The 14,675-nt window shown below is 40.0% G+C and overlaps 1 protein-coding gene across 3 annotated transcripts in view; it reads left to right on the top strand.

The window, feature by feature from the left end:
• The window catches only part of PPP1R1C (protein phosphatase 1 regulatory inhibitor subunit 1C), a 65,075-nt gene that overhangs the window by 5,455 nt on the left and 44,945 nt on the right, over window positions 1–14,675 (top strand). For 2 of the 3 annotated variants that reach the window (XM_041124540.1, XM_041124539.1), the window contains exons 3-4: window positions 2,985–3,202; window positions 5,490–5,550. In XM_041124540.1, the coding sequence (XP_040980474.1) occupies window positions 2,985–3,202; window positions 5,490–5,550 (279 nt within the window). Of the gene's footprint in view, window positions 1–2,954; window positions 3,203–5,489; window positions 5,551–14,675 lie in introns of those variants that run through there. The other variant, XM_030016847.1, reaches the window with a different exon arrangement.

Genomic DNA, 14,675 nt, shown 5'->3' with positions numbered 1-14,675 from the left:
CTCCCTTCTGAACATGCCAAGAAGTGGTTTTGTTGGTTTGTTTCTTCGTATGATTGTTGAGCTTTTTTCTCAGATATTATTGCTAGCAATGACTTTGAGACATGATTCCTTTATGCACCAATGTCCAGCAATCTAGAGCTGAAACACACCTCTATAATCCTTTGAGCATTTAATGTTTTAATATTTTTTCACTATCTGAATGTGATCTTTCAACTTAGTCACTAACATAAGAAATTGTAAGCCTTTGTAATGAGAATTATAGCTCCTGTAATACAGTAACATACAGTGTAATTGTAGCATAAATTAATAAATGAAGTTTCATAGACAGCTATAATAGATATTTTATGGCAAAGTTTTTTCATAGAGAAACCCAATATTTAAAATATATTATTTATTAATATATGTAATAGCAAAGCAGCTGGAAAACATTTTTCCCATGTTATCTGGGACTGAGAAAACAAAAATTATTTTCTTTAAAATACAAAAATTTATCAGAGAAAAGCCACAACTTCAGATCCCTGTGTATGTTCTGCCCGTGGGTGTATCTCTGTGTATATCTGCTATGTCTGAAGCTGTCATTGAAGTTAATGGCACGTCTGTTCATGAAGGACTTGTGAAATTGGATAATTAGACTGTCCTGAAAACAGGTCTTTAATTATCCTTAGTGAAAGTGGCGTGTGCCTCTCTTACTTTAGTGTCTTAGACTCTTAGTTGTACCAGCAGAACTGCTGCAGTCGCACTCTGGCTCTAATTGTCTGTGGAAGTCTATAAAGCAAATCATGATTCATCTTTGTAGGAATAGTGAAGGCTTAAAAATGATCACATGAAACACTGAACATCACTATTCTGTGTGTCTCTTTCATTTATTGTAGACACACAGATGAAACTGAGCATTTCACCTTAGCACTGAAAATATTCAGGACTCAGCCTGAGAGGGCCCAGGATAACCTGATCTCAGGCCCTGCTTCGAGCAGCAGGTGGGACCAGGTGTCTCCAGATGTCCCCTCCAAGTGGGACTCTTCCGTGGTTCTACAATTCTAAGTTAATGCCACCTAAACTATCACAATAAATCTAACAGGAAAATTGCCAGCTACTAGTCGTCATCTGGAAACGACTAGCACACAGTAGTTTTGATTTGGACAAAGAGGGAAATTTCAGCCCTCACTGAGAGTAATTTTTGATCGAGTCTTCATAAACCAACTAGCTAGTGTGCTTGCCTCTGTTCAGAAATACCCTGGTATTCCGATAATGTGTTAACAGTTTTCATTTGTATAAATCAAAGCCAAACAAATGTGCCATCCCTGACTTGCTGGCTTATTCTGCTGTGTACAGCCCGTGCATTGCTCTTAACCATGATCCCCACTCCTTCCCCGCCTCCTCCACTGGCACAGGTGGGAAAATACTCAGTGACTCTGAATAAGCCTGTGATGAACTGTGAAAAACCTTAGTGCTTTCAGTGGCCTGAACAAGAAGCGCATTTTCAAATTCCTTTGAGTTTTGGTGATGTCCAGCCTCAGCTCCGAACTCAGCTGCTTCGCTGTTTCCTTACTGCAGTCTGTCAGAGGCAGACCCAAGTTGTTACTCCTCCCTGTGAGTTTCGTCCGTTTGCTCTTTGGTCTGGCTGGTTTTGTTTCCTTTCCCTGTTGAGAGAGTTGACAGGCCCTCCGAAAACCTGACCAAAATGCACTTTCTCTCTGCAGGTAGCTTCATCCCAGGTCAAGCAGATTCTGTGCTGGGCTGGGCCAGTCTGGGTTTTCCTGCTCTACCCCATTTTCTCTTTCTTCCCAGTTGGCAGCAGTGTGTAACAGGAGATTGGCCTGATGCTCTCCGGCTTAGACTGAAGCTTTCAGCATAGCCCTTTGACCTGGCTCTACGGCATTTTCCGGCCAAGGATGCAGGTTTGGCATCAAGCACACCTTTGTCGCAGGAGCTCTGCTGTGCTGCTTGGCAGCGGTGGTCAGGTGCTCTAAGCAAAGAGGTAGGTTAAGTCAGTGGTCACTGTGTACCTTTTCATACACTTCTTTTGAATTAAGGTGAAATAAAGAGTGAAAATCAATTGTATTCACCAAAGAGTACTATTGGTATGATTGACCAAATTCTTTTCCTGGTCTTGAAAGAAGGCACAGATTTTGTACCCCAAAGTAGGATTTGGCCCTCTAAATTTTAGCCATCTGAAAGTGAGGTAACTAGTCTGAGTCATCTACTTTCTCTAGGGTTAATGGAGAGAAAATCTCATCTCCAGTAAACACTATATTCCACTTAACTAGAACGGGTGAAGTGCCCTTTGATGTGTCTAGCACGAGGGAGCCCAGATAGCTGGCTTAAGTGTGGATGTTCTCAGTATCTGAAGTCACGTGAGATGGAGCCCACCAGAAGAAATTGCAGTCTAAATCTGCAAACCCAGCCTAAGGCACAAACTCACTTAGCACAGCCGATAAGGTTCATGAAACTGTAGGCATCCGTGTAGCATCATCATCAAAAATCTTCCTGGAAGAGGTTTAGAAAAGGATTTGAAAGAGCAAAGGCAATCGTTTGATACGTGAGAAGAGGAGAGCGGTTCTGGCACCCTGTAACAGAGATAGAATTATTGCATCCACCCCTCCTGCAACCTCCACCCCCAAAATCTGAAAACTTCCTGATTTGTGTTCATCAATAATTAAGAGCCCATCAGCAATACTCAGAGGGAGCTTGCATTGCACTTCTGAGCAGCCAGTTAGTAATGTACGGTGGAGAGATCCTCTTTTTCAAATCCCAGGGCTCCAGGCCATGCAATGCTAGTATTGCATTTTCAATTAGCTTCTGAGTGAATGCTTGGCATATGTAGAAGTGAACTGGTACACAATTAGCTTATTGTTCCTTTCAGCTTTGTGCTGAGAGGATCTGAAGGACTGCAGAAGAGAGGGGAGAGGGGGGAAAAAAAGAAAATAGCCAAGCCAGCGGCATCTCCATGGATGTGGAATAAGGGAGTTGCTCGGCTCACGCAGATTCCCGTGCTAAGTCGGGAGTTACAGCTGTTACTGAGGAGCACTCAGCCTGGCGGTGGGGAGGGCGCTCGGGGAGAGGCACAGACCGAGTCTCAAGCTCCAGGCTCTTCTTCCATCTGACTCACCTCAGCAACGCGATGGAGCCCAACAGCCCTAAAAAAATACAGTTTGCCGTGCCACTGTTTCAGAGTCAAATAGATCCCGAGGCAGCTGAGCAGGTAAGGAAGAAGAGTTTCTTTTGCTGTTTCGAGGGTATGGGGTGGGAATGGGGGGCAAGATGTGGGGTGAGAACAGGTAATACTTGTGGCCTGAACACTTTTCTAACTTATATTAGTGTAACTATAGATTAAATGCTCTGGAGGTTATAGCGATGTCTGGATATACCTAAACAGGGAGGAGGATAATGTCCTCTAGCCAGAATAAGGCTTCTTTACCTGGGGTAGGTTTATTCAGTATGTATTTGTTGTGCCTTTTCTATAACTGGACTTGTACCCTAATATACACACTTCACATGAATACACGTTGTCAACAAATCAACTAAAGTATATTATTTGTACATAAAGTGAAACATGAAGCTGATAATAGGTACCTAATGGAAATATTGCGCAGAAGACAGCTTATTTACCATTCGTTTTAACATGAGAAAATACGAGTTATGTTTTGCACAACAGTTATCACTTCAGTTACCTCTTGTATTTCTCATGATTTTTATACAGTCTTCTTTATGTCATTGTTACAGTGTTTTACATATTTGAAAATTATGGATGAGTAGAAATATGCCTGACTTATGACCGCATTGGAATTATGTGTGCGCTATTTTCGGTTTTGACTCAGTCCCAAAACATACACACACGTATAATACATATAGCAATACAGACGTCTAAGGAGGAAAAGATATTATTGTGTACGGATACACGTAGTTGCACATAAAGAAGGACACAGGGAATCTTACGAGAAAAGCTTGGATAAATTGTAATTAGGTGACCCAGTATATTTCTCTCTGTGCAAGTCCGTCTCGACGTTTGCTTCTATTTTGGTAAGTCTAGTTTTAGATGATACCAGGGGAATACTATAACCTTGACAGTTCCGTGCCATTAGCTATGAAATTATTTGCACCTTTAGGACAGGTATCTGGTTTCCTGAATATTCTGATGTCGTGTCTCTTAAAAGGCAGCCACCTTTGCCAGAAAATGACGAGTTGTGAGTGACCACTGAACAAAGAAATACTAGAAGGGTGCAGGAGAGAATTGCTGTGGGTCTTGATTTTGTCCCTAAGTACTTCTGAGCTGTGAGATGTCCATACCTTATGGAACAGTCCTGCAATGAATTCAAGCAGGATGTGTTCCGATGTTTTTCTGAAATCTGTGGGAACCATAGGATTAGGATTTCCTGGAACTCCCATGGCTTTTGAAACGCTGTGGCCCAAATTCTGCCCAGTATTTATAGGCAGTCCCTTTTTATGTTGTGAGTTTAATTCCAAGTGCTATACAGTTTCACTGTGGGTGTGTGATGAAATTAAAGTAGTAAATTCTGCTGTCAGCTACAGTTATGCTAATCTGGAATAAACCCATTAAACCTGATGATGTAATTTCCATTTACACCTCTGAAAGCAGAATTTGAACCCAGCTAAATACAGATGTTGGCTCAGCAACTAAAAAAGAACAAACGCACTGACATTGAGGGTTTGTGTCAGAATGGTTTCTAGGTTAAATAATCTTGGTCCCTCTCTTAAATTCAATAGAATATCAATAGCCTGGAAGCTTTAGTGAAGCAACACAAAGCTTTTAATGCAAATGTGTGCATTACAGGAGGGTAGTCCAATATCATGTAGTTCAACCACTGTTAATGCAACAGAAGTACCTAACCAAATAAACTCTGAATAAGAAGAATTGCAAACAGTCCAGTATTATATATTGATGTGTAAAGATCTGTTGCATAGTGTTCTTCGAAAATATTCTTTTGAAAGTCTTAGGTGTTGTTTTTCTTTAGTTAAAGAACAATAGTAACACCTCTGGCTACAGTTTAGAAATATCATAAATTCATTGGAAGGCATACATGCAATATCAACTCTCACGTGCACTTACAAAATATTAATATTAATGATTACTTGTGAGAGCTGACAGTACTCGGTATTTGCACATATAAGCTCACAAACTACTGCAATTCTTTTCCTGACGCAAAGCTAAATGTCAATATTTTAAGATATGACTGATATATGTCAGCAATAAGTGTCCAAAAACTTATTCAAGATGATTGCAAATCCTAAAGCTCTCCCCTCTGCCTTTGCCTTCCATGTACAAGCAACAGCATGATCCTGATCACCATTAGATCAGACGAGCAGTCAGTAAGACGGTGACGTGCTGCTGTTCTTTAAATATTTTCTTTTTTAACTTTGCCTGGTCTATACTCAGGAGGACACCAGATGGATTTTTTTGCTTTGCTTTGCTTTGTGTGTGAGGCTGTTGAGGGACCCTAATGACTCTTCTTGGTTTATGCCTGTTACAGATCAGGAAAAGAAGGCCTACACCAGCATCACTTGTCATCATGAATGAACACGTGCCCCCGGGTGAGTGCCAACATACCTTCTAAACCATTGAACTTGTATACACAGGATTGTCTGCAAATTGGTTTTATTAGCTACATGATTTTTAAAATCCAGCATTAATTTCATAGCACTACATATCAAATAATGGATCTGAGAACTGTTTGGAGTAAACCCCATGAATACAGGTAACTCCTAGCCTCCAGGTAATGTCAATAATTTCAGCATTTTATCCTCCATGTAAATCTTTTGTTCTATGTACAAGGAGAATTAATATGACCCAGATCCAGCACTTCCATCCACAAACATTTTCTTTCCCTGGGTGGATACTTTGGAGATCCATGAAGTCCTAGTCTTGGTTCTCTGATCTCTAGAGATACCAGGGTGGCTCCAGGGCTAATTCAACTGAGGGAACTGCTTCTGCAAAACAGGTTGTTTTCTACTTTTCCGATGAAAGATGTGATACCTGTTTTCATTATTCCTTTTCAACTGTGAATACATTATCTTCATCCAAGACTCCTCCCAGAAGATTTTCTGTGGGATGGGATGATTTGAGGTTGCAACATACTTTGTCACATAAATGTGACTTCAGAAAGACTCACTAATAAGCTGTTTAGGGAGTATTATGAGCAAAAAAGCTCAGCAAAAATGGATTACAGGAAAAAGTCCTCAAGACAGAATCCATTTGAAACACACTACCTACTTTATATCAAACTTTTCTTTTGTAGTGCTCTGCACCATTTTTTTTCCTGCCTTATCTCTTCATCACCTAAATCTTTTTTTAAAAGTAGGTTAGGCTTTTTCCTCACTGATGTGTCTCTAAGGTCATTACTGTATGCACTGGCACCTCAGTAAAATAAAACCATCTTAGCTTTATTAGGATCTCCGCTTACTGCGCTGTGCTGATGGTCTCCAGTTCTGATTAACATCACCAGTAGCTGAAGTTCCCCAGAAATGTGCAGAAAGAGAAGCATTTAGAGAGCCCTGCTCTTGGGGTTGAGATCATTGCAGCACAGCACACAGATTAGGGAGGTTCAAGCATGGCATACGGCTAAGGTTATATTCTTCTGACACTGAGAGTGACCCCTGCATTTGCTGCTGGACTAACACCAATCTCAGTTTGGAGAGTAGCTTTCTGGCCTGAATTTCAGGTGCAGTAATGGTGCACAAAAGATCTGCCTTAGACTGACTTTCCTTACCTTAATGGGACCTACAGTGTCTGTGTTGCTAGGACTTAATTTGAAGCAAATTCACCTTGACTGTTAATCTCTTTTGCAATTCACTTTGTACACTTTGTACCGTCATATTTCCGTTTATAAACAGATACTTGGTACAGTACCAAATCAAAACCAAACAGAGAATAAGAACTCTTCTTAATTTACAGGAAATGTTACTGTAAACAAAGTGGTGTATGTCTGTTATCTCCTTTCCTGCAATGTTCATAATAAATCTTTAAATAAATCATTTTTATTATGAGTCAGGATTGCTGCAACTATCAGTCAACTTCCATATAAGCCCGAGAGTTTGTATTCACCTTCTTCACTTATTTACATTTATTCATTTAGATATTATCCCCTCTTACTAGATACTGAGAACAAATGTCAATGAAGGTATTCTTTTGTTAAATTATAACCTTGTCTTGTTTTTTCATTTTCTATAAAGTCAGATAAAAATAAAAACTTTAAAAACACCTTCATTTTCCTGCACCTCACCCTGCAGTTTATGTGTGAGCATGTGCATGCATATTTCCATATGGTATGCTTGATGTGGGCAAGTGTTTTGAACAGGGTATGCACATGTAGCTATGTAAACCTGCTGAATACGAGGACTGCAAAGCCAAATTGGAAAGGCAGACAATAGCTTTACAATGGAAGTAGAACTAATAAAAAAATGTCTTATGGTCTTGATCTTGCAAGGTGCTGTACAGCTTCTGAAATCATTGTAGACCTTCAGCTTTCAGAGCCAGCTAATCCTAGGCTGGATTACACCTTGCTGACTAAACCCCAAAATTCTGGTTGGTTATTGGGTTTTAAATAGAATTCAGTGGGAAGCTGAATAACAGTTTGTCTCAAAAAATGTTACATTCATCACTGCACATGGTTGCAGTCAATAAAATAATAATAATAGTTAGGGTGCTAACTTGAGACTCCAACAAAGTGCTTTAGAAGCGTGGTTCCCTAGGTCAACAGGGAAAATGAGCAGCAGAGAGTTTAAGTGATACTGTCAAAGCCACCTATTAAGTTAGTGCTGGGCTAAACCAGAATCCTGTGTCTTGAATTTTACCCACTGGAGTACTCCAATTCCCTCATTAGGAGCAAACAGCTAGTGAAGGATATGCTTCCAAGGGTTTGAAATGTGTGTCCTAATACAATTCTAAATGTTTGGATGCCCCTGAAAAGTTTACTCAAATTACCTAAACTTCTTTTATTTTGAAAAACAGAGACAGGCATTTGCTAAGAATCAGATTTTTCTATAGCCTTCTGTTGCAGCTGCTTCTGACTGAAGCAGGAAAAAAGCAGCATTTTTGTGGTATTCTGGTGTTCTGGATGCGGACCCATCTGGAAACCAGAAGGCAGTAAAATGTGTTTGGACATTTCAGAACTTCATAATAAATTCAGTTTGAGTTGTGCTGTACAAAGATCTAAAATAGTTGTTTTCTTCTAAGTCTTCTCATCCATCCCCGATGTCTACTACAGCTTTGACAGGAATCTATCTTCACTGATTTAGGTCAGGTCCATTGTGCTATAAAGTGAAGATGGAATATCTACTAAGGCTATGTCATTTTAAATGGATGACAGCTACTCAAAAACTGTAAGAAGACTCTGCTTGGCTTCCTTGCTTCCAAGGAGACAGTGTTAGACCACACCAAATGATTTAAAGACAGGTGGTAGATGTGACTGCAGGAGCTAATATCCAGCCTGTAGTATCATTGACTGGCACATTTTCTCATGTTCACTCTGGTTGGCATCATATATAATTGCGATCAAAGTCAACAAAAGAGAAATTTGAATTGCAGCAGCAACAGTGATTGCAGTGGACAATATGAGCTTGTGAAGCAATGTAGCAAAGAACAAACCCTTAATTCTTTCTGTAAGTGCTCCGTAAAGTGCTCTTTGATGGGTTATGTCACATCTGAGCAGAGAAGTTAGAGCTAGCAATTTGAGACTCAAGTTACGAAGGTACTTAACCCTATTGTTCTTCAGTTGCCATCAATGGAGCCATATTTTCTGATGTTTGGTTTCCTAATACCTAATCAGTTTTACTTTTATTTGAAATTGTAAGACCCTTTTACTATCTGTGGAAGCAAAGACAAATATTAGTGGACAGAACTACAAAAATGTGCAGCATCTCATCCTGTGCAGGATGCCTACATGGGGTACTGGGGTAACCCACTTGTATCCTGCTATAGTTGCAGTTGCACCATGTCTGTCCTTTAGAAAAGGAACATAAGCATCTGCTTAGTTTTATAGACACATTTAACTATTATGCTACACAAGGGCTTAATCCAAAAATTGCTAAAGCTCTCCTGCTTCCTCTTTCTCTTGCAATATCATTGGAGCCAACAGAAACTGAATATCACCATACACTGAAAGCAGCCTTTTCTGCACTGCCATAATGTACTCACAACCTCCTGTCTCTTTACCAAGCATAGCAGAATATATATGAAAATCAATTCTTATCATCTGAAATAAAAGTCTGACCATGCTTTAAACTAGCAGAATATCATACTGCGATGGCTCGAGAAAAAGCTGGTGGCAATGTAAAGAAGTGATGGTTGAGAGAGGAAAACATGTCAGACCACAACTCAGGTTTAATGCCATTAGGGCTTGCTTTGATCAGAAAACAATGCCAGCGTTCCTGTATGGACTGACTTTGTCACAGAGCCAATGCAACATCAAACAGTCTGGCTGGCAAAGGCTCTTCAACTTGTGTCAAAGTGTTCAGTCTTCTTGGAGCATTAGAATATGGGTAAACGTTAGGATAAACTCCTGCATTTCTGAACTTGCTATGCGTTTGCTATTTCCAACTCTCCTTTCTGCTCAGTTGCCTGTTTTGGCTTCCTTGCTTGTAATGTAAACGTTACTCGGTGTTTGGAAATAAGAAAAACATAGCAATGTGTTTTGATAACTCTTCTCCAGAGCTGCCTTTTTGTATTTTGCAAATCTCATTTCAAGGCAGAAAGGGTAGATTATCACTGCAAAAGCAATATAAAACCTATATTCCAAGTACAACTCAGTACATCTGAGTTTTCTGAAGGCTGGAAATCATACCTTGAAGATAAGCAAGCTGTACCTGTCTCCAGACAAGAAACTTGCTTGCAGCTTGTCTTTGGGCATTAGCAGTTTTTCTGTCTTGTTCCCAGCTGATTTTCCATTGTCCAGAGACAGATTCACGCCTTTCAGCTTACTGCCACTTCCTCAGAGGTCTGCTGAGATGCCTCAGGAGCAGCCTCGATGTTTAGTGCAGTAGCAAACAACACAGCCAGACGGGTGGTGGGAGGAAAAACTGTCCTTACACCTGTGGCAATCCCATGACAATCCAAAACAGATTAGGATTTTTATGCTAAATTGGTTCTAGACACTCCCAGACTTTCCCTGCACAATAAATCTCATTACCCTGTATAGATGCGCTTTTCTGATGATGCAAACTATACCAGCACCGCATCCTTGAGGGGATAAATGCGATATGCTCACCCAACATTAATGTTTGTGACTAATATTTGTTAGATTATGCTTCTAGGTGAACGAATGTGTTTGTTTTGCATCTAATGGTCACTTTTTTTTTTTTTTTTTCTCCCAAACCAAAGTAAACTGGGATCAAAAAAGGCCTAAGTAGGAGGCAGCTGTTTCTGGGCATTGTCAAGCAGTTCTGCTGTACGTTCCTAGGCAAAAGTCTCACTGAAACTTGAATCAGTGGAGAACTCTTGGTCTCACTGTTCATGAAAACTGATACGTTTTTCAAAAGCTTGAGATTCTGGTAGGGCAAACTGCTTGCTTTGATTCAGGAAATAGAAAGCAAGTAAGCCAAATAGCAGCTGTTTTCAATTGCAGATGTAGGCTTCTAATGTGGTAATAAAGCATTCAGAAAAGCAGTACATTAATAAAAGCTGTCATTAACTGTATTTTCTTTTGTCAACCTAGTTGGCCTTTCTATATGCTAAATGTGGATACCATTTAAGTGTGCTGTCTGTTTTTATTTCAGTCTAGGAGTTCATGGAGGTATGGCAATAAGCAACGAAAAAGCTTTGTGTCCCCTCACATCACAGGACCCGTACAGCTTAGTGTACATTACCAATGGCACCAGGATGCTCAGAGATCAGGCATTGTTGGTCAGGGCAGTGAGGACCTTTGTGTTCTTTCAGCCTCTGCTGGGAAGGACTATTTGACACAGTGAAACAATGAAATATATAAAACAAACTTTGCATAAGACCTGACAGCTGATAGGCATTCCAGAACAGAGATTAAAACATCTGTGCTTGAAAATATCCTGCTGTTTGCAGGCTGATGTGTGACTGCAAATGTTCAGTGGCAAACTACATCCCTTTTTCTTATCTATATACAGTATGCGTGGATGCTCTTTCATTTGGGTTACTTTGAATTTAATCTGCAGTTCAAGCTCACAGAAGTCCCTGGGACAAGCCACAGAATAGGTTCCTCACACATATGCAGTGTGAGTAAAGACTCCATGATCTCATCCATGAAAATAAGAAAAGTTCAGTGACTTAAAAAAAATAAAAGAAGAAAAAAGTCAGGAAACTGTGCTTGAGCTTTTTTTAATGCAGCCCAGAAGTGACAGCTCACAGGTTCCAAACAGAAGCAATGAATTAAAAAAAAAAAAAAAAAAAAAAAGTTTTCCTTAGCGTCTTTCATGAGAATGCTGCATTTTCATGGGAGGGTGAGGATTTTATATGTCATTGTTATCACCTGCCAAAAGAGCTGTCATGCTCCCTGCAGTATACTAAAGACAGCAAGCCGGAGGACTAGGCGTGAGTTGGTTGGGATGCACTGGGCACTGCTGTGCATAAACTGAAGGTTATCACTGAAGCAGCCAGATGCATTTTTGCTATTCTTTGAGGTTAAGAACACATGAACATATTAGTTCAAAACTAAAAGCATTCCCTGGGAATGTTTCAGTCCTTGTGTAAAACACATAGTGTGAAACAGAAGGAAACACATACTATTTCATATGGTGCCCAAGTAGAGCCTAGACTGTCTCTTTAGTCAGTAAGTAACACTTTAACGAGGAGAAGGGTCTGAAAACTACTCAGAGAAAGTCAAAACAAAAGGGTGTTGTGCATGTTCTGTCAAAAGTCACTTATTTTACTTAATTTTTTGTGTTTATTTTTATCCATGTTTCTTTCATTTTCAGTGTTTAGTAACAACTGCATAGATACATTTTACATGACACATAACCCGTATGAGCTTGGTTGCTTCTCCTGACTACAGTCTAGTTGGCTGAACTGAGTAAATTTAGTCAAACCAAGAACAAGTCCCTTTCGTTCACTGGAGCCTGCCTTCCCTCTGTGAGACGGGGGAGCACGGGATGCAAACACCGCCTGAAAAATCTCTGGTCTGTGGAAAGGCCAGAGCCAGCCTGGCAGACTGGAAATAGAGGCTGGATATTCACAACCAGGACTCAGATTTCTGGCCTAGATCAGAGAAGTGGTGCAGCTGAGAGATTTCTGGCCTAGATCAGAGAAGTGGTGCAGCTGAGAGGACATGAAGCCAAAAAAAAGTTTTACTCGCTCCCAGTGTGGGTGGAATTGTATTAACCCATTTCTGTCATTCCAGCCTGAAATCCCCAACAGGTGAATCGACGTACTTCTTTATTTATCAGTGCAGCTAAGCCCCTAATGTGTACCATGGCATTACTTGTGCCTCCTGCTCCCTGCCTCCTGTTGGTTTTGCGTTGGAAGGGTCAACGTCCGTGGAACTATCTGAAAGTGAAGGAGGTATTTTTAGAATTGAACCTTGTACTCTTCATCCGTTTTCCTCGTTCCTTGTACAAAAGCACCATAGAAACAGCCTTCTGCCACCCCAGGAGATTATTTGCAAATCATTTTTAATATATACGGCTTCATGTTACATGCTTGATTATTCAGCGTCAGGACTGATAAGCTTTCAACTGTTTACCTCTGTTATCACCTCCGTGCGTATTAACATGACAAGGAGCTGTGCCATGGGTAGACAACAGCAGTACGCGCAACTATCTAACCTGGTGAAGAAGTTAGCTGGGCAGATTCTAACTCTATTGCAATCATAAAGCTTAATATTTTGCTAGAGGAACTCTAAAAGATTTGCACTGTGCCAAATACTTATATACCTCATACAGTTTGTTTTGGTGAGAATTCCGAATAGATGGTGAGTTTTCTATTTAAAAAAATGAAATGCCTAGGTGTAATTACCTACTTCTTATAGTCAAAGTACTTAAGCTATATCTAATATTGCTACATGAGTATACAATTTGGGGGGTTGGTGGCATTTAAAAAAAAAAAAGTTTGGATCAAAATAGGTCCAGTTTAGCTTGTGGCAAATGTTCTGTTTGGTTTTTTTTAAACGGTAAAAAATTTTAGAGGCTATTTGAAATTAAATCAATTTAAACATTGTAAGACAAAACGTTTTGAATAAGAATGTCACATTAGTTTGCTTTGAGATTATGTTTAAATTATACTTCAATAATGTGATAATACTGTTTTTTTTCTTTTTTTTTTTTTTTAATCAGGTAATAAACTAAAATCCATTAATAAATGTTTTAGCCTTGCTGAGGGGAAAAAAAACACAGCACAGGGTTTGTCTGACCTCTACTATTTAGTACTTAATGCAGCACTCATTTACCATGGTGACGTGTGTGGAATAAATAGATAATGCAGACAGATGAGAGAGAATCCAGTAACCTCATTATGTTCAGAATATTGGGAAGGGGTTGCACTTAAAGCATCAATCAAGATAGCCCCATTTATTGAGCTTTCAGAGACAAAATTTAACTCTTTATATGGAGTAACTGAAGTTAAAACTTCAAAATAGACTGAAGGTGGGAGTTTAATGAATCTGGACCAAAAGCTAGCAGATACTCTAAGCAAAACAAAGCTATCAGTCCTGAAAGGTTTTGCCAACTACACAAGGCTGCAGAAATTCAGAGAGTGTGCAGGGAGGTGTAGATCTTAGCTTTGCTTTCCTGTGAGTCTGAGCTGTCTGTGTCACCAGCTGGTGGAAATGAGATCAGCTGGACCAGCCAAGTCTCTTTTTACAGTAACCATAACAGTCCTAGGGTAGAATTAAACTATATATGTATTGAAAGGAGCTCTGTTTTCCCCTTCTCCCCCTCAAAATTCTATTCATGTGTCTGTATCTAAAATTATCACTTCTAATATTTTTCTCAAATGGCTTTACTGGAGGATCAAGAGAATATCATAGTAGCAGAATGAAGCACAGCTACATGCTCACTCTTTGTTTATGTCTTCCCTGGGATACCTGGGATGCAGAAATACCCCAGAATATTAATGTCTTGGCATTATTCATCTTGTGGAACCAAATTGCACTTATAGAGTAAGCAGTGCTAAGTAGACGAATGTGCATTTTAAACATTGTGTTTTTCACCTGAGGCCACATCCTTCGTTCTGATGAGACAAGCAGAGAAGAATCACACCAGGCAGAAAATGAGCTTGAGCAAGGCAGATAGAAAATTCAAAAAAGCAGTAAGCTCTGATGCATCCTACAGTACTGCTTCTCCTGGTACCTAGACATGCCATAGCCTAAACATTTTGGCACTGAGCCTCCACCACTCAGTGGCTTGTGGTGATAGTATTCCCTTCAAGTCTTTCTGAAGTTCCCTGCCACAGCTGTTGTCAGACGGTGGCAGAAAGCAACGAAGATCTGGATGAACCTTTCCTGCTCTTTCTTTGACTGCCCTGAAACAGTAGCATCTCTTGGATCATCCACCATATAGCTGCAGCACTTGCTCGACCTTCTTCCTGTTACATTAGGATCTGCAGGACAGCTACAGAATCAAGGAGTAATTTAACTTACAAGCCCAGCTGGTCTGAATGCAACATGTTTGTATTACTAAGTGCTATTTTATAACCTATTCTCTTTGAAGTGAAATTGTACTGATGAACTAAAAAGTGATTTGGGGGAGTAGGGGAGAAAAAA

Source organism: Aquila chrysaetos, chromosome 6 (genome assembly GCF_900496995.4).
Source record: "Aquila chrysaetos chrysaetos chromosome 6, bAquChr1.4, whole genome shotgun sequence".
Taxonomy (NCBI): Eukaryota; Metazoa; Chordata; class Aves; order Accipitriformes; family Accipitridae; genus Aquila; species Aquila chrysaetos.
Note: the sequence above shows the minus strand (reverse complement) of the source record. Positions and strands in the feature narration are given on the sequence as shown.